This window comes from Gossypium hirsutum, chromosome A12 (assembly GCF_007990345.1).
Source record: "Gossypium hirsutum isolate 1008001.06 chromosome A12, Gossypium_hirsutum_v2.1, whole genome shotgun sequence".
NCBI classification, from domain to species: Eukaryota; Viridiplantae; Streptophyta; class Magnoliopsida; order Malvales; family Malvaceae; genus Gossypium; species Gossypium hirsutum.
Genome location: NC_053435.1, coordinates 92,707,523 through 92,728,808, shown reverse-complemented (window position 1 = coordinate 92,728,808; position 21,286 = coordinate 92,707,523). Strand labels below are relative to the sequence as shown.

Here is a 21,286-nt window from a genome sequence, read left to right as displayed (position 1 = left end):
TATACTGCTAAAGTACTTAAGTTCAAGAAGAAACAAAAGGGTTCATGCTACCATTGTGGTAAGACTGGACATTTCAAGAATGAATTCCAATTTTTAAAGAAGAACATTTCTTCTAAAGCTAACGATATCGAAAAGTTTGTTGCCATGATTTTAAAAATTAATATAGTATGTTGGGGTCGAACCTGAATTATACAATGAGCACGAATGAAAAATGAGAAAATTAGATATAAATATTTAACGTAGAAAACCTTCTCCAAAGAGGATAAAAAACCACGGGTAAGGAAAAACTTCACGAAAATGACAAAAACCAGAAAAATGGAGTACAAGATGGAGAAAAAAATAAGCCTCGAACTCGAATTACAAAGTTTTCCTGAAATTTCCACAAACTCTCTTAATTTTGTTGTGTTATTCTCAACCTTTCTAGGATTTCTATGAGGCCTATTTATAGGTTGAATTTGGTACAAAAATTTGACTAAAACATCATTATAATAATCAGAGTTTAAATAGGGAAAGAACTTAGAGTTTAATTAGGAGAAGAAAACCAAGAAGCTTTGGAACATGTTGCCACGTCGTGACATGGCTGCTGCTTATTCGGGACGTGGCAAATCTTCTTGTAGTGACGTAGGTGGTAGTGTTGCCGAGACAATGCTTCAACTCTGTTTTGGCAAAAAATGTGAAGCACACTCCACAAGTCTCCACCTTGACTCGTATTTCTAAAATGCCTTCTTTGCCGAGCCTTGCCAGGGGCCTAACTCGATCTCTGTCGAATATTCACCAAGTTTAGGTAATGCTTGAACTTGGAAATTGGAAGACTTTTTGTCATCATGTTCGTTAGGTTATTCTTTGTGTTGGTTTTGAGAATCTGAACATCTTCCTGAGCAATCACTTCCTCAAAAAATGGTACTGAATATCTATATGTTTTGTTTTTTCGTGATGCATCTGGTTTTTCATGAGATGTATGACACTTTGACCATCACAATATATGATAATCTTTTTGTTTTTATCAACCAGCTCCTCGAATAAACCTCTCAACCAAATGACTTCTTTTACAGCCTCTGTAATAGCCATATATTTAGCTTCGGTAGTTAATAGAGCCACAGTAGCCTGAAGGGTGGCTTTCCAACTAATAGTGCAATTTTTGAAGGTGAACAGATAACTTGTGAGAAATGTTTTTTTATCTAAGTCTCTGGCATAATCTGAGTCTACATAGCCGGTTAGATCTTTTGAACATCTTCCAAATTCCAAACAAGTACTTGAAGTCCTTCTTAAATATCTCAGTATCCACTTAACAACTTGCCAATGTAATTTGTCGGGTTTGGCCATATATCTACTTACTACACTAACAACATGTGAAATATCAGGACGAGTACAAACCATTGTATACATTAAGTTTTTTATCGCGCTAAAGGAACAAAAGACATGTACTTTCTTTGTCTTTGGTTTTTAGTGAGTCTAAAGTCAAAAGTTTGAAGTGGGAAGCTAAGGGAGTACTAATTGGTTTAGAATTTTGTATTCCAAATTATTCGAGAATTCTTTCAATGCATCCTTGTTGCGAAAGAAATAGCTTTCTGGAGCGTTGATCTTTCAAAATTTTCATCCTAATATTTTCTTAGTCATATCGAGATCCTTTGTCTCAAATTTAGAGTTAAGCATGGTTTTAAGTCGTTCAATCTTGGATGGACCCTTAGCTACAATTAACATATCATCAACATAAAACATTAACTAGATAAATGATCCATCACCTAAATGTTGTAGATAAATACAACTATTGTACTTACTTTGAACGAAACCAATCTCTAACATGAAAGAATTGAACTTTGTGTACCACTGTTGAGGAGACTATTTCAGGCCATATAATGATTTCTAAATAAGACAAACATGATTTTCTTTATCTTCGATCCTGAAGCCTTTGGTTTGCTGCATGTAAATTTCCTCATTTAAGTCCCTATGAAGGAATGCAGTTTTCACATCTAACTTCTCCAATTTAAGATTGTGTAATGGAACAAGAGCTAACAGTGCTCGAATGGACGTATACTTCACAATTGGAGAGAAAACATCATGAAAATCAACTCATTCCACTTGACTGTAGCTCTTTGTGACCAACCTTGCCTTATATCTCATGTTGCCTTAACCCGAGCCTTTTTTATTTTTAAAGACACACTTGCAACTAATGATTTTCTTTTTGGTGAGTGGTTCAACAAGTTTCCATGTATTGTTCTTATGAAGAGACTCCATCTCTTCTTCCATGGCAACAAGCCACTCACTAGAATTAGAAGCCTGAACTAACTATGAATAATTTGGAGGATCAGCTGAGTCGATGCTCTCTGCTACACTGGAGCATATGCCACAAGATTTCCTTCATAGTATTTTTTGGGGGGGTTTAATATCTCTCCTTTTTGTCTTGGGCTAACTTATAATCTCGAATTTGAGATGTTTGGGTCTTTAATTGAGATGGAGAAGCTTTAGAAACCTTCTGTTGCATCAAAGAAATATTAATTTTAGAAATTCTACCTAACGTTATGACGAGTCGATTTTCCTCATCGGAACATCACCTCTATTTGTCACGTCGTTACGACGACGGGCTTTGTGACACAATGATTTCACCGTCTGTTTTGGTCTCCAACTTCACCTTACTCGAAACACTTGTCTTTTCAATGTTGTTATGACCTAAGGACCCTATTTTGGACAAAATCATCGATGTTTCGTCAAATGTAACATTTTTATTGACTATGATCTTACTTGTTTCTAGGCATCATAGCTTGCAACCTTTTATCCTGACTGCAAAACCCAAAAGGATGCACTTTACCGTTCTTGGTTCAAGTGTTCCCTGACTAACTCGAGCATATGCAAGACATCTGAATACTTTAAGATTAGAGTAATTAAGAGAATTATCGGACAAAATCTCTTCGAGAACCTTTTCGTCCAAAACTTGATGCAGAGATCAGCTCACCAAGTAGCTTGCAAGATTAACCACTTTGGGCCAAAACTCATTTTCTAAACCTGTATTGGAAAGCATACATCAGGTTTTCTCAAGTATCGTTTTGTTTATCTATTTAGCTATACCATTTTGCTGTAGGGGTACTTACAACTGTGCAGTGTCTCTCAATCCCTTCCCGTTTGAAGAAATTGTTAAGCTCGGTTGAACAGAATTCGAGCCCATTATCTGTTCTGAATCACTTTACAGACTTCCCAATCTATTTTTCCAACAAAGTCTTCCATTGTTTGAAGATCCTGAAGACTTCATTCTTATGCTTCAAGAAATAAACCCAAACTTTCCTGGGGTGGTTGTCGATAAAAGTTAGAAGATATTTGCTACTTCCTTTGGAGACGAATGGAGTCAGACCCCATAAATCGAAATGAATATAATTGATAGTCCTTTTAGTCTTATGCATTGGTGAATCGAAGCTAACTCAGGTCTGCTTCCCATAAATGCAATGCTTGTTGAAATTTATCTTTCCAACTATGGTGCATATAAGAAGGCCTATTTTGCTAAAAATAGTCATACCTTTTTCACTTATATAACCAAGTCACATGTGCCACAGCTAGGTTGATTCATAATTCGAAACGAGTGGATTTTGTTGAGTTGTCGTAATGTCAGAGGCTTAAGTTAAGCATGACAAGAGTATCAAATTTTATAAAGAGCTTTTGTAGCAATTCTTTAAAGGATAATATTTGAATATTAGAATATGGAAGAAAATAAAGAAATATTTGTTTCTTAATATTTTGGTGTGTCATGGTATATGTTAATATACCATGCAAATGAAATTCCATTCTTATTTATAGTTCTCATGTCTTTTCATAGAGATATGACTATATAATCGATGTCTATTTGTATAGTCACATCTATTAAGAATGAACATAATTATTCATTACATATTACTTGAATAATCATAATTTTTTTTATTAATAATCAAGTAACATAACTTTTAGTAACAAGAAACATGACTCGTTACTTTTGAATAGTGGCAACTCTTGGATGATAATCAAGAGTTGTAACTTTTGGTTACTTACAAATTTTCATTTGCAACTATTGGAATACTATATATATTTTGAAAATGTTCTAACACTGAAGTGTAAGTAAACTAAAGTGAGTCACCTATTTACATTTAAGCTTTCAAGGGAGAAAGCTTTAAAGGAAGGGAATCTTATTTATAGTATAGGAGTGAGGTTGCTATTTGGTGAGTAAGATTTAAATTATAATTTGTACTCATCGAAGTATAGTGGATTGACTCTTTAGGCCTCGTAGACGTATGAGGTATTTGAACACTGTAAAAAATTTCTTGGTGTTCCGTTTCCATTTTTACCTATAGTAATCAGATAGTTCAATTGTAACTTACTTTGTATTTGAACTTGTATCTTTTAGTATTGAAGTTTGACACTCAATATTGTTGAAAGTAGATCGAATTGGATCGGATCGAATCGATCAATCGGATTGGTTAGATCAGAAATCGATTAATAGTATGGTTTGTTGTGTGATAAAAACCGTTTTAACCATGAACCGACAAGAACCACGATTGAATCTGGAACCATTGATTGAAAAAACCAATAAAAAATTGATTCAACTAGTTTTTACATAATAGGACCAAATTGGATTAGGTCGGATCGAAAAAAAAACCCACTTTCAAAAACTCTAAACTAGCCCAACCCAATTTTGTTAAAACAAATGAAAAAAATCCCTATCCTATGTCTCCACGCTTCCCAACATGAAAAATATAGAAAGTAAAAAAAAAACAAAAAAAAAACAAAGACTCACTTACCATCAACACTCAACCCTCTACACAGAGGCAAATCTAGGGGGGCAGTCAGGCCCCGTCCCCCTAAAATGGAAAATTACTATTTAGATATTTTAAATTATTTTAAAATTTTAAATTAGAAAAGAAAAAATTGTACTTTGGTCCCCTTAAAATTATAAAAAATTAATTTAATCCTTTACAAATTATAAAGATATAGACTATTAAAAATTAAAATTTTATTTGGTCCCCGAAAAATTTTCTAGGTTTGCTCTTGCCTCTATAGTATTGGCCTCTCCTTGCTCGCCCTTGTCTATTTAAATCAATGGTTCTTTGCTTGCCAGTGTATCCATCCACTACTATTTTGTTTTAAACAGCTTTGAACCAAAGGAAAAATGGAAAACTAAAAACTAAAGAGAACATTAAGAACTGAACAAATCAAAAAATGAAAATGAAAAGTTTTAATGACTTTTTATTCAAAAAATAATAATATAAAACTTTGAAAATTGAAGAGTGTTGTTGTTGTGTATTTATGGCTCATCTTGAAACAGGAAATAATAAGTTAAACAAATGGTAGAATATAGCATATTTCTTATTTGAAATAATATTTAATTTATTTTAAATAATATTATAGTAGATTTTTATTATGAAGAAGATATTGGACTGGTTGAATCAAAAATTTTATACTAGAAATTTGTAGTCTGATCAGTTTAACCATCTGTCTGATTCTAAAAAAATTGTTGACATTTGACACACTAAATGGTGATCCTGTTGTTGAGTATTGCTCAAGATTAAAGGTTTTCTTTTTTTTTTTTGGTAACAAGACACCTCGGATGAATTTGTTGGAAATTTAAGATGAAAGCCTTCATTAAGCCTATGGATGAGGAGACATGACGCTCAATTCTGAATTTCTGATAATATTGATGGTGTAAAAATTCTAAAGCCAGAGGTTACTTGGATGAGTGAAGAGGAGAAACATGCAAATAAAAATTCTAAAGCTCAAGACAACACATGAGAGAACTAATATACTGAAGTAATCAAAGTTACAAATGTTGACTATCGAGATAGGATGCAAGAAATGGAGACTTTAGCAGATTTGTATGTGAAGTAAGCAAAAGGGTCAATGGCTCCAAGTCGTTCTTTTCTTCTACTTTAGCTCTAGATAAGAAAAAAGAATTACAAACATTGGTGTCCCCGATTATGGTTATAGATTATAAATCGAGAATAGATTAAAGAAAAATAACATGGATCTGTAATGAGAACTGTGAGAAATAGCAGTTGAGAAACTGAGTGATAGTTGTATGTTATTAACTTGAATTAGAATGTACAAAGCTCACTGTATTTATAACACAAAGCAGTAATTGCTAACTAACTATTACTAGAATAACAGCTTAAATTCCAACTACTAACTACCAAAACTGTTTTCATTCCTTAACATGCTCCTATCGTCCTGACTCCTGCTGAGTGATCAGCTTTCGCAGTCACCTTAAGACACGATCTAAACTTTGTAAAACAAAGGCACTGTCAAAGGCTTTATAAACACATCCGCAACTTGCTCCTGTGCTGGAACATGTCCTATACTCAGCTTTCTAGCAGCAACCTTTTCTCTAACAAAAGATGAGTCCAATTTAACATGCTTAAACTTCGAGTGCATCACTGGATTGGCAGAGACCGCAACAACTCCAAAGTTATCACACCATACAGTGGTCTTCCTTGAAGGTGAAACATAGAGTTCAAACAATAGAGACTCAAGCCATATCACTTCAGTCACTGCATGAGCTAGCCCTCTATATTTAGCTTCTGCGGTTGACCTAAAGACTACCTGTTGCTTCTTCAATCCCCAAGCTACAGGATTACCGCCAAGGAACATACAAAATCCCGAGGTTGACCTTCGATCATCAACATCAGTGCCCCACTTCGCATCTGAATAGCCAACTAGTGGCAGCAGGAGTAAACTGAATACCATAGTCCAAAGTACCTTATAGGTATCAAAAGATTCGTTTGACTGTTTTAAAATGTTGATCAAGGGTCGATGCATGAACTGACAGACTTTGTTTACAGCAAAGGTGATATCTGGTCTAGTGATGACCACATACTGCAATGCTCCCACAATGCTGCGATACTCGGATGCATTCCCAATCGCACAGCTAGTGTGCTGAGACAAGATGGAAGAGGTGACCATGGGTGTAGGGGAGCCATTGGCCTGATCCATTTTAGCCTTTCGAAGAAAATCGAGCACACACTAACGCTGAATGAGAAACAAGCCAATAGAGGTGGAAGACACCTCAATTCTAAGAAAATAACTGAGAGGTTCCAAATTCTTCAAAGAAAACTGAGTATCTAAGTTTGTAACAAACTGATCAATACTGGCCTGATGATTTCCAGTAATAATTATGTCATCGACATATACCAAGACATATAAAATCACATTGTCAGTCTTCTTAATAAAAAGTAAACCATCGAACTTGGCCAAAGAGAACTGTGAAGACAACAGAAAATCTCGAAGTTTAGAGAACTAGGCCCTAGGAGCCTGTTTGAGGCCATACAGAGCTTTCTTTAACTTGCACACCACTGGTTTGTCACCATGGTTCTACTCGAATCCAGGTGGTTGAAGCATATAAATTTCCTCAAACAGGTCACCATTGAGGAAGACATTGTTGATGTCCACCTGTTTGAGTTACCAACCAAACTGAACAGCCAATGCCAAAACAACTCTAATAGTTGTTGACTTAACAATAGAACTAAAAGTGTCCTGAAAGTCAACCCCAGCCTCCTGAAGATAGCCTTTAACCACCAGCGACCCTTATAGCGAGCAATGGTGCCATCTAAATGCCTTTTGAGCTTGAAAACCCATTTACACCCCACAGCTCTTCGGTTTGCAAGTAAGGGAACCAAATCGCAAGTGTCATTTTGCAGGAGAGCCTCAATACTCTTTCTGAGTTGCGAGTGCCCACTTGATGAAGTTGGTTCAGCATGCAGCAAACTCGACAGCATGCAGGCCAAGAAGACCAAGTCATGCAGGAGTTGTTGGAACGAGCTGAACTGTTCCTATTTTGTTCATCTTGTAATCTTAAGTTAATGTAATGTACTTTAGTTTATTTAGAACTATGTTAGGTTTATGATTGATGTAATTTTGATGACAATTGAGCTGTTAAGTCAGCTTTGTTTAAGTGTGCAAGCTTAGTTTTTCAAGTTACAATGTATTAGTGGTAGTAGGTGATGATTAGGTATCATTATGCAGATTTTGACAAGCAAATTGCTTGGTTTATGTATTGGCATTATGCCATTGTTCAACCTATGAATAAAGTTCAGTTTGTTCATCAACTTTTCTCTCATTTTTCTTAGCTTTTCTTCCTTCCTCTTGCTCGAATTCTCTTGTTTGCTCAGCAAGTCATGAGACTTGCTTAACAAGTCTGCACTGAATCTATTAGTTTCAGTTACAGCACCAACAATTGGTATCAGAGCCTATTTCTTAAGGGATCTGTTACACAAATCCATGGCTTCATTAAGCTATTCACCAGCTGCACCTCAAGTCTTCAATGGAGAAGGCTATCACATATGGGTGGTCAAAATGAAGACCTACCTGCAGGCTTTCGATCTGTGGGAGGTGGTCAACTCTGATGTTGAACCAGAGCCACTTAGAGCTAATCCAACAGTGGCTCAGATCAGGCAGCATGCTGATGAAAGGACCAAGAGGCACAAAGCTATGTCTTGCATCCAAAACTCAGTGTCTGATGTGATTTTCACAAGGATTATGGCCTGTGAATCACCAAAACAGGCCTGGGACAAGTTGCAGGAAGAGTTTCAAGGGACAGAGAGGACAAGGCAGCAACAGTTGTTAAACTTGATGAGAGATTTCGAGAATTTGAAGATGAAGGAAGAAGAAACTGTCAAGCAATATTCTGACAGGATTATGGCTGTGGTTAACAGCATCAAGCTCCTTGGAGAGCAGTTCAATGAAGCTAGGATAGTGGAGAAGGTTATAGCAACTCTGCCTGAGAGGTATGAGGCAAAAATCTCATCTCTCGAGGACTCAAGGAACCTGTCCACCATCTCCCTGACAGAGTTGATCAATGCTCTATATGCTCAAGAGCAGAGGAGAGCAAGCAGACTGGAGGAGCACCAAGAAGGTGCCTTTCAGGCAAGAACAAATACTGCCTACAAAGGCAAGAAGGCCTGGAGAGACAAGCCAAAGAATGATGCTGCAAGGAGAGAAGGTCAGACTTGCAAGCACTGCAGAAAGGCTGGTCATTCAGAAGAAAAATGCTGGTTCAATCCAGATGCTGTGTGTCAGCATTGTAAGAAGAAGGGTCATGTTGAGAGAGTCTGCAAGAGTAAGACCAAATCGAGGCAGAATCAGTTTCAATAGATGAAAGCTGAGGCTCGAGTAGCCAAGGAGGACAGTGATCAAGAGGAGCAAGTCTTTGCTGTGTCATGCTCAGCTGCTCAGGAAAGGTCCTCATCTGGTTGGCTCCTAGACAGTGGATGTACCAACCACATGACACCTGATGCTGCAATCTTCAAGTCTTTAGACAGAAGCTGCAGAACTAAAGTCAAGATAGGAAATGGTCATTTTATTTAAGCTGAAGGCAAAGGTGATGTGTTGATATGCACCCTTACAGGTACCAAAGTGATTTCAAATGTGCTGTTGGTGCCTGAAATTGACAGAAACCTGCTCAGCATAGCTCAGTTGCTGGAAAAAGGTTATTCAGTTGTGTTTAAAGACCACCAGTGCCAAATTAGTGATCCAAGTGGATCCAAACTGATGGCAGTCCCCATGGCTGATAAGAGCTTTGTGGTTGACTGGACAAAAAAGTCAGACATTGCCTACACAGCCACTTCAGATGAATCCAAGCTGTGGCATCAAAGACTGGGACATGCCAACTTCAAATCGATGGCCCGAATGGTCAGAGAAGACCTGGCTGAAAACTTCATCAACTCAGTGGACCATGATGATGTATGTGAAGTATGTCAGCTAGGAAAGCAGGCCAGACTCCCATTTCCCTCGAATCAAGCCTGGAGAGCCTCTGAAAAACTCCAACTGGTGCATACTGATGTGTGTGGCCCTATGAAGACTGAGTCATTAAGTGGAAACAGGTATTTCATACTGTTCATTGACGATTTCTCGAGATATTGCTGGATTTACTTCTTAAAACAGAAATCAGAGGTGGCCACTGTGTTTTGGAAGTTCAAAACTGCTGCTGAGACTGAAACAAGCTGCAAGCTGAAGACCATAAGGTCTGATAATGGGACTGAGTACACCTCAGCTCAGTTCCAAGCCTTCTGTGATAAGGCAGGCATCAAACATCAACTTACCAACACATATACACCTCAGCAGAATGGGGTAAGTGAAAGGAAGAATAGAAGTTTGATGGATATGGCCAGGTGCTTGATGATTCAGAAGAATCTGCCTAAAGCACTATGGGCAGAAGCAGTTAACACTGCAACCTACATTCAAAATAGACTTCCAACCAAGGCTTTGGATCAAAAGACCCCATTCGAGGCCTGATTTAGCTTCAAGCCATCACTGGCTCATCTGAAGGTCTTTGGATGCATCTGTTATGCACATGTACCTGCTGTTAAAAGGGACAAATTGTCTGAAAGGGCTCGACCTGGTGTCTTGGTGGGGTATAGCACTGTTAAGAAGGGCTATAGGATTTTAGATCCTTCAATAAACAAAGTGTCAGTAAGCAGGGATGTGGTATTTGATGAGAGGTCATGTTGGAACTGGGAAAGACATGAACCTGAAGAAGTTTCTGAAGAACTTGCAGCAGACCAAGCTGAGCCAGACCAAAATGTCCCTGAAATGGATATTGATGATGAACCAGTCAGAGGAACAAGGTCATTGGCTGAGATTTATGAAAGGGCTCATGTAGCCATAGCTGAACCAAGCAACTTTGAAGAGGCTGAGGCTCAGCAAGGGTGGAAGCAGGCAATGGCTGAGGAGATCAGCATGATTGAGAAGAACCAGACCTGGGAATTGGTTGAAAGGCCAGTCAAAAGGAAGGTAATTGGGGTGAAATGGGTGTACAAAGCCAAGCAGAATGCTGATAGTACCTTGAACAAGCTGAAAGCAATGCTAGTTGTCAAGGGGTTCAGTTAGAGGTATGGCTTGGACTACCTGGAGACCTTTGCACCAGTGGCCAGGCTCGACACCATCAGACTGCTGATTGCCTTAGCAGCACAGCTCGAGTGGAAAATCCATCAACTTGATGTGAAATCAGCCTTTCTGAATGGTTTCTTAGATGAAGACATCTATGTTGAACAACCACAAGGGTTTGAAATAGCTGGCAGAGAGCATATGGTCTACAAATTGAAAAAGGCCCTATATGGATTAAAACAGGCTCCAAGGGCTTGGTATAGCAGAATCGATGGCTACTTGACTGATCTGAGATTCGATCGAAGCAAGAGTGAGCCAACACTGTATGTCAAGAAACAAGGGACACAAATACAACTCATTGTGTCCCTGTATATTGATGATCTTCTAGTGACAGGAGGAGATCGAGTAGTGCTGGCTGACTTCAAGACCAAGATGCAGGAAGTGTTTGAAATGTCTGATCTTGGGGAGATGTCATATTTTCTTGGAATGGAGGTATCTCAAGTACAGAATGAGATATTTTAAGCCAGAGAAGCTTTGCCACAAAGATTCTGACCAAGTTCTCCATGCAAAACAGCAAGGCAACTAAAACACCTGTTGCTGTTGGAGAAAAACTATCGAACCAAGGTGATTTTAAGAAAGTTTGTGAAACAACCTACAGGAGTCTAGTTGGTTGCTTGCTATACTTGACTGCCACTAGACCAGACATTATGTATGCTGTAGGATTGCTCTCAAGGTTCTTGCATTGCTGCAATGAGAAGCATTTCCAAGCTGCAAAGAGAGTGCTGAGATATGTCAAAGGCACTTTAAACTATGGTTTGAAGTACAGCAAAGAAGGAAATCTGAAGCTGATTGGCTACACTGATAGTGACTGGGCTGGCTCGATAGATGACATGAAAAGCACCTCAGGGTATGCTTTTAACCTTGGTTCAGCCATGTTTTGCTGGAGCTCAAAGAAGCAAAGTCTAGTAGCTCAATCTACTGCTGAAGTAGAGTATGTGGCAACAGCAAGCGCTGTCAACCAAGCCATATGGCTAAGGAAAATATTGGCTGACTTGAATGTGCATCAAGAGGAAGCTACTGAGATCTTCTGTGACAACCAATCTGCAGTAGCAATTGCTAAAAATCCAGTGTTCCATGGAAGAACAAAACATTTCAGCATCAAGCTGCATGTTGTTCGAGAAATGGAGCAAGCTCAGGAAGTAAAGCTGATCCACTGTAATTCAGAGGATCAACTTGCAGACATTTTAACCAAAGCCCTTAGTGTCACAAGGTTCGAATGTCTAAGAAAGAAGCTAGGTGTTTGCTCCATGCAAACCAAGGAGGAGTGATGAAGTTGGTTCAGCATGCAGCAAACTCGACAGCATGCAGGCCATGAAGACCAAGTCATGCAGGAGCTGTTGGAACGAGCTGAACTGTTCCTATTTTGTTCATCTTGTAATCTTAAGTTAGTGTAATGTACTTTAGTTCATTTAGAACTATGTTAGGTTTATGATTGATGTAATTTTGATGACAATTGAGCTGTTAAGTCAGCTTTGTTTAAGTGTGTAAGCTTAGTTTTTCAAGTTACAATGTATTAGTGGTAGTAGGTGATGATTAGGTATCATTATGCAGATTTTGACAAGCAAATTGCTTGGTTTATGTATTGGCATTATGCCATTGTTCAACCTATGAATGAAGTTCAGTTTGTTCATCAACTTTTCTCTCATTTTCTTAGCTTTTCTTCCTTCCTCTTGCTCGAATTCTCTTGTTTGCTCAGCAAGTCACGAGACTTGCTTAACAAGTCTGCACTGAATCTGTTAGTTTCAGTTACAGCACCAACACCACTCCTTGCTCGCAAGGGCCTCGTCAATTGTAGTAGGCTCTGTCTCACTGAGCTCAGCAGAGAACACCCTGAGCTTAAAAATACCATTCTTGGATCTGGTTGTCATAGGATGAGCATTGTTATGTGAGTTGACAGGAATATTCTGATCGAACAAAACTAGAAGAATGATAGGAGAATGAAGAGGGACTAAAGCAGAAGCAGAAACATTACTGAAGGATGCAACCCTTGGTGAAGTATTAACATCAGGCTGCACTCGAAAACTAGTGGACTCCAAAAGGAGCGAAGCAGGATGGGAAGGCGTAAGACCTGACACATAACCTGGAATCTGCTGAGTTGAGGAAATAGTGACCTTTAAAATGCACCACAACTAGAACTGAAGAGTATTGATGCTGTAAAACAGGCTATGTGTGTAAATAATCACCAGTAGAGCGAGCAGAACTAGCAAAAGGAAAGCAACCCTCATCGAACACCACATGTCTAGATATAAACACCCTTCTGTTGTCATCAAGGCATTCGTATCCCTTGTGTGGAAATATGAATGGAGGGATGGTTACCATTATCAGTACTTGAAACTGCGTCTGTCGCCATTAAAGAAAAAAATTAAGGCTCTGATACTATAGTGAAAATTACGAGAAATAGTAGTTGAGAAACTAAGTGGTAGTTGTATGTTATTAACTTGAATCAAAATGTACAAAGCTCACTATATTTATAACACTAAGCATTAATTGCTAACTAACTATTACCAGAATAACAACTTAAACTCCAACTACTAACTACCACAACTATTTTCATTCCTTAACAATCTGGTTATTTGGTCCATATCGTTATTAGATTAACAAGCCTTGTCAATTCTCACATGCCTAATGACGAAAACATATCTTGAAAGCACTAAGAAAACATGCATCAATTAGTAGCAAATTTAAAGTTGATGAGCTAAGCAAACTCAAGCCATTATCTGTATTGGGGTTTCCTCTCTGATACAATGCAATTTGCCAAATGACAAATGAACATAAAACAGGGGACAATAGTTTTTGATCAGTTTTGATGGATGGTTTTCACTCATCACAGTCAACTACTCATCCAAGCAGTTTGTTATTTAATTAAGAATCAAGTGGCTGGTGACGCGTGGAGGGAGGTGATTTTGAGCCTTGTAGCCCTCCCTCCTCTCTCTTGGCAATCTATTCTGACTCTTTCATAATTTCTATTTTGGATAGTTGTTTTACATCTCCCTTTCCCCTTCAATCAAATGAATCTACCATCATCAACAATAATAATAATAATAATAATAATAGTAATACTATTCTCACGTTAGATCAAGCACATATTCACCACATCTAGATGTATGTTCTTGGAGACTCTTGTACTTGTACCAATAATTTCATCTGATTCATTAAGTTGAATATATAATACAAAGAGAAGAGATTTTTTGATCTATTGATGCAAAAATGGAGAGGGGGTCTTTTTTGCGGAGTACGGAGAGTAAAGAAAGGTTGCTTTCGAAGAAAGGGTGTTCGGGATTAGGTGCTGCTGACGAGGGAGCTAAAAGAGGGTGTTTTCGATCATGTTGTGGTTCCACTGATAACTTTTGGAATGGTTTTCAACAGGTGTCTGCCAAGTTATATAAAATGGGTCGATCAGATCCCCGTAAGGTTTTCTTTGCTATGAAAATGGGGCTTTCACTAACGGTTGTATCATTGCTTATGCTTTTCAAAGAGCCTCTAAGGGGTGTCAGTCAGTATTCTGTGTGGGCAATCCTTACCGTTGTCTTGGTTTTCGAGTTCAGCGTAGGTATATTATATTAGTCGAGCGTTATGCCAATTCACATTGCCTGCTATTTTTAACAGATGTTGATATAGTGAAACCAATTCGTATATTCTAGGTGCAACACTCAGCAAAGGGATCAATCGAGCTATAGGGACTTTTTCTGCTGGAGCCATTGCTTTAGGCATTGCAGAACTATCAATAAAGTCTGGAGAGTACGAAGAAATTGTTATTTTGATAAGCATTTTCATAACAGGTTGGAGTTAATACTATATATGAATGTTTACACATGAGAATTCTTTTATACTGTATTCAATCAACTCTGTAAAAATATTTCATTCTGCATTAGGATTTATTTCAAGCTACTGCAAATTGTACCCTCGCGTGAAACCGTATGAATACGGTTTTCGGGTATTCTTGTTGACATTTTGCATTGTGCTGGTGTCTGGAAACAACTCAAGGAATTTCATCCACACAGCTGTTTTCCGATTGTTGCATATCTTCTTTGGTGCTGGCTTGTCTATGATTATAAACATATGTATATACCCCATCTGGTCAGGGGAGGATTTACATAAATTGGTGGTAAAAAATTTCAAGAATGCGGCTTCTTCCTTGGAAGGTTAGCTTTACGTTTCAACTAGTGCTTCACTATGGAATTTTGAACTACTGTGCTAAACTGATAAATCATATCTTTTTCTAGGGTGTGTTAATGGGTACCTGCAATGTGTTGAATATGAGAGGATCTCTTCTAACATTCTTACATACCAAGCATCTGATGATCCATTATATAGTGCCTACAGATCAGTTGTGCAATCTTCTTGTCAGGAGGAGACTCTAGTATGTTCTCATATGCCTTGGTCTCCATGAATGTTAGAGTTGCTTTAACTAATTTTTATTTTTTTCCCCAGCTAAATTTTGCCTCATGGGAGCCACCACATGGTCCTTATAAATCATTCAACTACCCATGGAGAAACTATGTCAAAGTAAGTGGTGCATTGAGACATTGTCAATTCATGGTGATGGCAATGCATGGATGTATGCTTTCAGAAATTCAGGCACCACCAGAGAAGAGACAAGTTTTTGCTGTGGAGATTAAGAGGGTCGGTAATGAAGGGGCTAAAGTGGTGCGTGAGCTGGGAGCGAAGGTTGAAAAGATGGAAAAGTTAAGCCCCGGAGACATACTGAGGGAAGTTCACGAGGCTGGCGAGGATTTGCAAATGAAGATAGATGACAAATCATACCTTCTAGTGAATTCAGAAACCTGGGCAACCCCACTGCATAACAAGGAACATGAAGAAGAAGCTAAAGATGATGAGCATAAACTGAACATGAAATCCCTAAGCGATATTTCAGTGGACCCTTCGGATGTAGTTATTCCCGAGAGTACAATGCGTAAACTGTCGTGGCCCTGTCTCTCGTTTACTGCAGATGCATTGCTGCCCCAACCTCGGGAATCCAAAATATATCAAAGTGCTAGCTCTTTATCTTTAGCAACATTCACTTCACTCTTGATTGAGTTCGTTGCAAGGCTCCAAAATCTCGTGGATGCATTTCAAGAGCTTAGTGAGCTAGCAGATTTCAAGGTACCCCTCGAACAACCACTTGAAAAAGAGGTGATGGGATGTTGGAACAGATTAACAAGTTGCTTTCAGTCAAACAAGTAAATGGATTCAAATGCAGTTAGCAAGACCAACGTTTTAAGATTGATTTTTGCTTTTGCTTGTAGCTCTACCTATCCAAATGCATTGCATTGATGCGGTTGGGGAAGAAGGCCAAAGGGTGAGCGTAGGAACTCAAATTGTCCTACTCAAAGCTTCTTTTCTTCATGTTTTAATTTTATATTTGTTCATGGTAATGGAATTTTAGAGGGAATATATGGGAAACTGAAACAACGACGTGCTTTCCTTTCTGATGGTAATAAAAGGTCGAACTCCTTTACTATCATTATTATTATTATTTGGCACCAATACAAGCAATTAACTAATCAAGGGAAACCAATAACTAGACTTTAACCACTTCATAGTTTCTTTGAAGTAGTCTTCATGCATTTGATTCCATGCTAGTATTGTTGCTTCAGTGTTTAACCTCTTGATGTCCTCCACAAGAGGTTGATATTTCCAATTGAACAATGTACTCCATAGAAGGGCTCGCAGCTTCTTGTTAGGACGAACTAGATGCCAATTCTAATGCCACTTCTATCGACCTGCCAAAATGCTTCTCTTATTATGTGAAGTTTTGCCTGTAGAAAATCTTCAAATTATAAAGTGATGCAGGGGATTGCTGTTATGCCTTCTCATCTATGACGAATTATGTAGGCAACTTCAATCCTTCTGATTCCTTTCTTCCAAGTTATACAAGTTGTGAACTCTAATGGAACCAATCTACTCTTGTTATACTAGACTGCTGAGCTTCTCTTTGGATCTTGTATATTAATGCTCTTTGGATCTTGTATATTAATGCTATGTAGTTTAGAAATCTCAATGTGCGTTTGAAACGTTTTCACCAAATTATTTCTGCAACACCTCATACTCTATCTGGGGGCCGAGTTTGATTATGAAACATCACATTAGTCGTAGGAGTTACTTGATCAATCATTCGTACAAATAATTCATATAAAACTTGAATTATAAATATGTAAATTAAAGTTTCAAGCACCCAAATATCACCACAAACAAGATTTGAGCTTAAATGAGTCTTAAAACATCAATTTGGGGCACAAATTTCAAAAACAAGGTACTATTTTAATACCTAGGCCAATGTATTGATAATGTCTTAAGGCGGACACCTGGAATGAAGTTTGGTTACTGACTTTGAATGTTTCGAACTATGAAAGCTCAATTTCGTCCAGCTCGGGCCTAGACAAAAAACCAAACAGAAAAAAGTAAATAAAAATTCCAAAATATTAAAAGTCCAGTCTAGTTACAATATTAGCCCAAAATATCAGACCCAAAATCACATGTGGCCCAAATAACCCAAAAACCTAATGGCCCAACAAGTCCAAAACCTAAATAGAAATAGAAACCCTAAATCCCTAGCCTGCCGCCATCGCTCCTCCCATGTCACCGCAGTACTCTAGCCTCTGCCACCGCCAACCACCCCTGCAAAGAAGAAGCAACACACGCAATAGCAAGTACAAAATAGTAGAGAAATTGATATAAATAATAGTGTAACCGGCTATAAAAGCCTAAAAAGAAAAGATTGTTGGGAGTTCTTTTTTTTTTGAAAACCTGAGAAATGTACAAAAAAAATCAAATACAGAATAAATAAAAAAACTTCAAAGGTTATTTTATATATATATAAAAAATAAAAGAAAAAAAAGAAAACTCACCTAGTAGTCATTTTCTGCCATCGAAGTCGAAGGGTTCTTTGTCTTTTTGGCAATTTTTTTGGCCAGTTTCTAAAAAACCAACCTTAGATTCGGGCTTAGAGAGCCGAAATGGCCAAAAAGGAGGTTTCTTTGTTTTTTTCGGCCACAGTGAACGGCGGAGCTGTCGCGGGGTGACTCGCCGAAGCCAAGGCCAGCCGAAGAAGCCTTTGAGAGAAAGAAGAAAGTTTTTGAAGTTTCTTTAAAACATAGGCTGAAATGGATTTTTTTATAAAAAAAATTGACTTAAATAGGCTTGCTAAACGATGCCGTTTTGGGATGGTCTGAAATGCCCTAAAATGACGTCGTTTTGGAGACCGACCTGAGATCCGACTCGATCCTGGCAAGGATCCGCGTGTTTTTTAATGGGAGTTGAATTGCCGCCCCAGTTCTTCCGCTTTTTCATTGTTTCTCAATTTGGTCCTAATTCTTTTAAATTTTTTAAAAATTGTACCATTAATTTCAAACCTTTTTCAATTTGGTCCTTTGACTGTTGACTCCCCGAGGAAGGACGCGTGTCCAGGAGTTTTAGGATATTTTCGATTTAGCCCCTATTATTTTTAGCGTGTTACTTTTTAGTCCTTTTTAATCTTTTTTCATTTATTTACAATTTATACTCCTTAATTTCATTCTAATTTCAATTTGATCCTTGATTTATTTAACTTCAATTTTTTTAAACGAACTGTTTTATTTATTATTTCTTCAACTTTTTTTAATAATTAAAATTCATTTATTTATGTTCCTTTTTGTACTTTTATATTTTATTATCATTGTTATTATTATTAGTATTATTATTATCATTATTATTTATTTTTCCTTTATTATTTAATTAGTATTAGAATAATAATTAATGTGATTATGGCCATGCTATTATTAGTGCATTTTTATTGTCATTTATCTCTTTTAGTTTCTTTTGTCTGTTCTTATTATTTTATTAATTTATTATTGCTTTTATATTTAGACCCTTTCATGTCGACTAGTTGTTGATCATGCATTTTCTATTTTATTCTTATTTCAAGTTACCTTATTTATTTTGTTATTTTTATGATTTAATTATTAATACTATTATTATTATTATTAATTACATTAGTATCACAATAGTATTCCTCATTTACTTATTATATATTATTCTAATGTTCTACTTATATAGCCATTTTACATTATTTCATTATCACTATATCATACATTATATTTAAATATAATTATTTATTTTTGTACTGTGTCCAAACAAGTTAAATGCACATTACTTTAAATGTTACGTTCGTCTTCGTATGATGCATAATTTTTTTTTAAATTAAGGTAATGTTCATTATTTTGGAATTAGAAAAGTCGTGTTCCTAACTTACGGAATATGACTTCTTTCTAAAGCCGAGGTAGTCAAATATTTACTTTAAAACAAATAAAAACGAGATTTAAGTAACGATCAATTGACATTTATTCTCGTTTCCGAGGTCTTAAGACATTGTGTCCTAACTTACGGGATATGATCTTTTTCTCGATTAACTTGAAATAAGCCCTTTTCGCGAAAATTGCTTTAGTTAAGTAGTGCCTTAATACAAAAATAGATCGTGTTTTAAACTCTTTTCAAATTTTCAATTCTCGATACTAAGACATCAATTAATCAACTAGGGACTAATTTTGGGTATTACGAGGGTGCTAATCCTTCCTCGTGCATAACCGACTCTCGAACCTATTTTTCGGGATTTTATAGACCAAAAATCAACGTTTTAGTAAATTTAAACTTTTATTAAAAATGATTAAATTATGAGGTGATCCAATCACACCTAAATAAAAAGGATTGGTGGCGACTCCCATCTTTATTTCAAAATATAAGTCGATTTCAAAATAAAAAGTGTTTCAACAGCTTGGCGACTTCACTGGGGATAAAATAAGAGAGTCAAGCCACTAGTTGACTACTTTTGGTCTTTTTGTCAAAATTGACAATTTGGTTTAAATTTGCTATCCTTTCGTTGCATTTCATACTTCATATTTTTATATCTCAGGTTGTATAACGATCTAGTATATCTGTTTTATTAGTTCAAAAGTTTCTTTTTGTGTGTTTTTCGCATATTGCATTGTATAACCATTCGATTTTGCCCTTCTTAAGTGGGAGTGAGAAGCTATTCTTTCGTGATGTTTTCACTTCCGTATAAGATAGTGGATCGCTTTCGAGATACATCCGTACTTATGTCTTCATGAGATTTTCATCTTCATATAGCTATAGAAAAATGTATTCCCCTGAACCAAACTTGGTCCGTATGAGCCTGTAATGGGTGAGGATTGATGAATCTATTGGTTCAGGTACCGTTACTTTAGAACCGAACCACATATAATGAGCCCTAAGAGCCTACCCTAGGTAGAGCCACACCAAACCCCTGATGGTCACCTGAATAGGTGCTCTATTTATTATCTCTTGCTTGCTTTGAATTCTAGATTTGTATTGACTTGTTTCGTTTTGTTTTATTTTGGTTATGATTGCATTGTATTTTCATCATAGAAAAGGGTGTTGATTTACATTCAGTTGCTAAATAGAGAGCTTGTCATGGAAAAAGGGTTTCGTGATAAAGTGGAAGACAATGCGACCGTCCGAATATGGTCTAAGAAGACACAAAAAGAGAATGGTGATAGCTTAATGGAGGGATATATGTCAGAATTATGGGATTTCACTCGCATTAGTGTGATTCAGAATGATCTCCAGGAGTTGAAAGAAATATGGGACCAATGAGATGACGAAACCAAGCAGTTATTCTACTGTAACTATGGTGATTTGCCTTATCTACTAGATGTCAAAGTGGATAAGCACTAATTCCAAGCTCTTGTCCAGTATTGGAATCCCACCTTTAACTATTTCACTTTTGGGAGGGTAGACTTGGTACCCAATGTAGAAGAGTACATAACTCTCCTCTTGTTGAGGATCCAAGTCAACAAAGCTTATTCTAGAGTTGCCAACGTCCTAACTTTCTTGAAGAGACTAATGAGCATAACAGGGATGAATGAGTAATGGGTCGCGGCCTGGATTAAATAAAAGGGAGATAGTAAATGCATCCCTTGGAAAAAATTACGGGATTTGATCTTGGCACATCCAGATATGAAGAAAAGAGTCGATGTTTTCTCCTTGAGTATTTACGGGTTGGTCGTTTTTCCCAAAGCGCTAGGGCACATAGATGATGTAGTTTTAGACCTATTCAACCGGCTTGAAAAAAGGGTCACGCCCGTCCTGACAATTTTAGCTAAAACTTTCAGATACTTAAATGCATGCTGAAGAGCGGGTGAAGGAAGATTTATCGGGTGTGTGCAACTCTTGCTAGATTGGTTCCATAGCCACTTTTGGTAGGTAGAAAATGTCTCTTATTGAGTATTCTCAGAGAACTACTCTTCATTGAAAGAACTCGTGGTTATGCCAAGGCAAGACAACATTTTGGAAGAAAAATGAATGGCAATTCTCTGGAGTCTCAAAGACAAAGATGTTGAATAGAGGGCACCTTGGGTGATTCTTGATGAAATTTTGT

The 21,286-nt window shown here is 37.3% G+C and overlaps 1 protein-coding gene across 2 annotated transcripts; it reads left to right on the top strand.

Moving 5' to 3' along the window:
• The first annotated feature begins 13,816 nt into the window (after positions 1-13,816).
• LOC107917613 (aluminum-activated malate transporter 4) lies at positions 13,817-16,357 on the top strand. 2 transcript variants are annotated; one of them, XM_016846930.2, is made up of 5 exons: positions 13,817-14,440; positions 14,532-14,669; positions 14,763-15,032; positions 15,114-15,250; positions 15,322-16,357. In XM_016846930.2, the coding sequence occupies exons 1-5, from the start codon at positions 14,098-14,100 to the stop codon at positions 16,075-16,077; spliced, it is 1,644 nt and encodes a 547-aa protein (XP_016702419.1). In that variant the 5' UTR covers positions 13,817-14,097; the 3' UTR covers positions 16,078-16,357. The 2 variants fall into 2 exon arrangements, with proteins under 2 accessions (XP_016702419.1, XP_040939030.1); XM_041083096.1 differs by having other exon boundaries at positions 13,818-14,440; positions 14,973-15,032.
• The last annotated feature ends 4,929 nt before the right edge of the window (positions 16,358-21,286 follow it).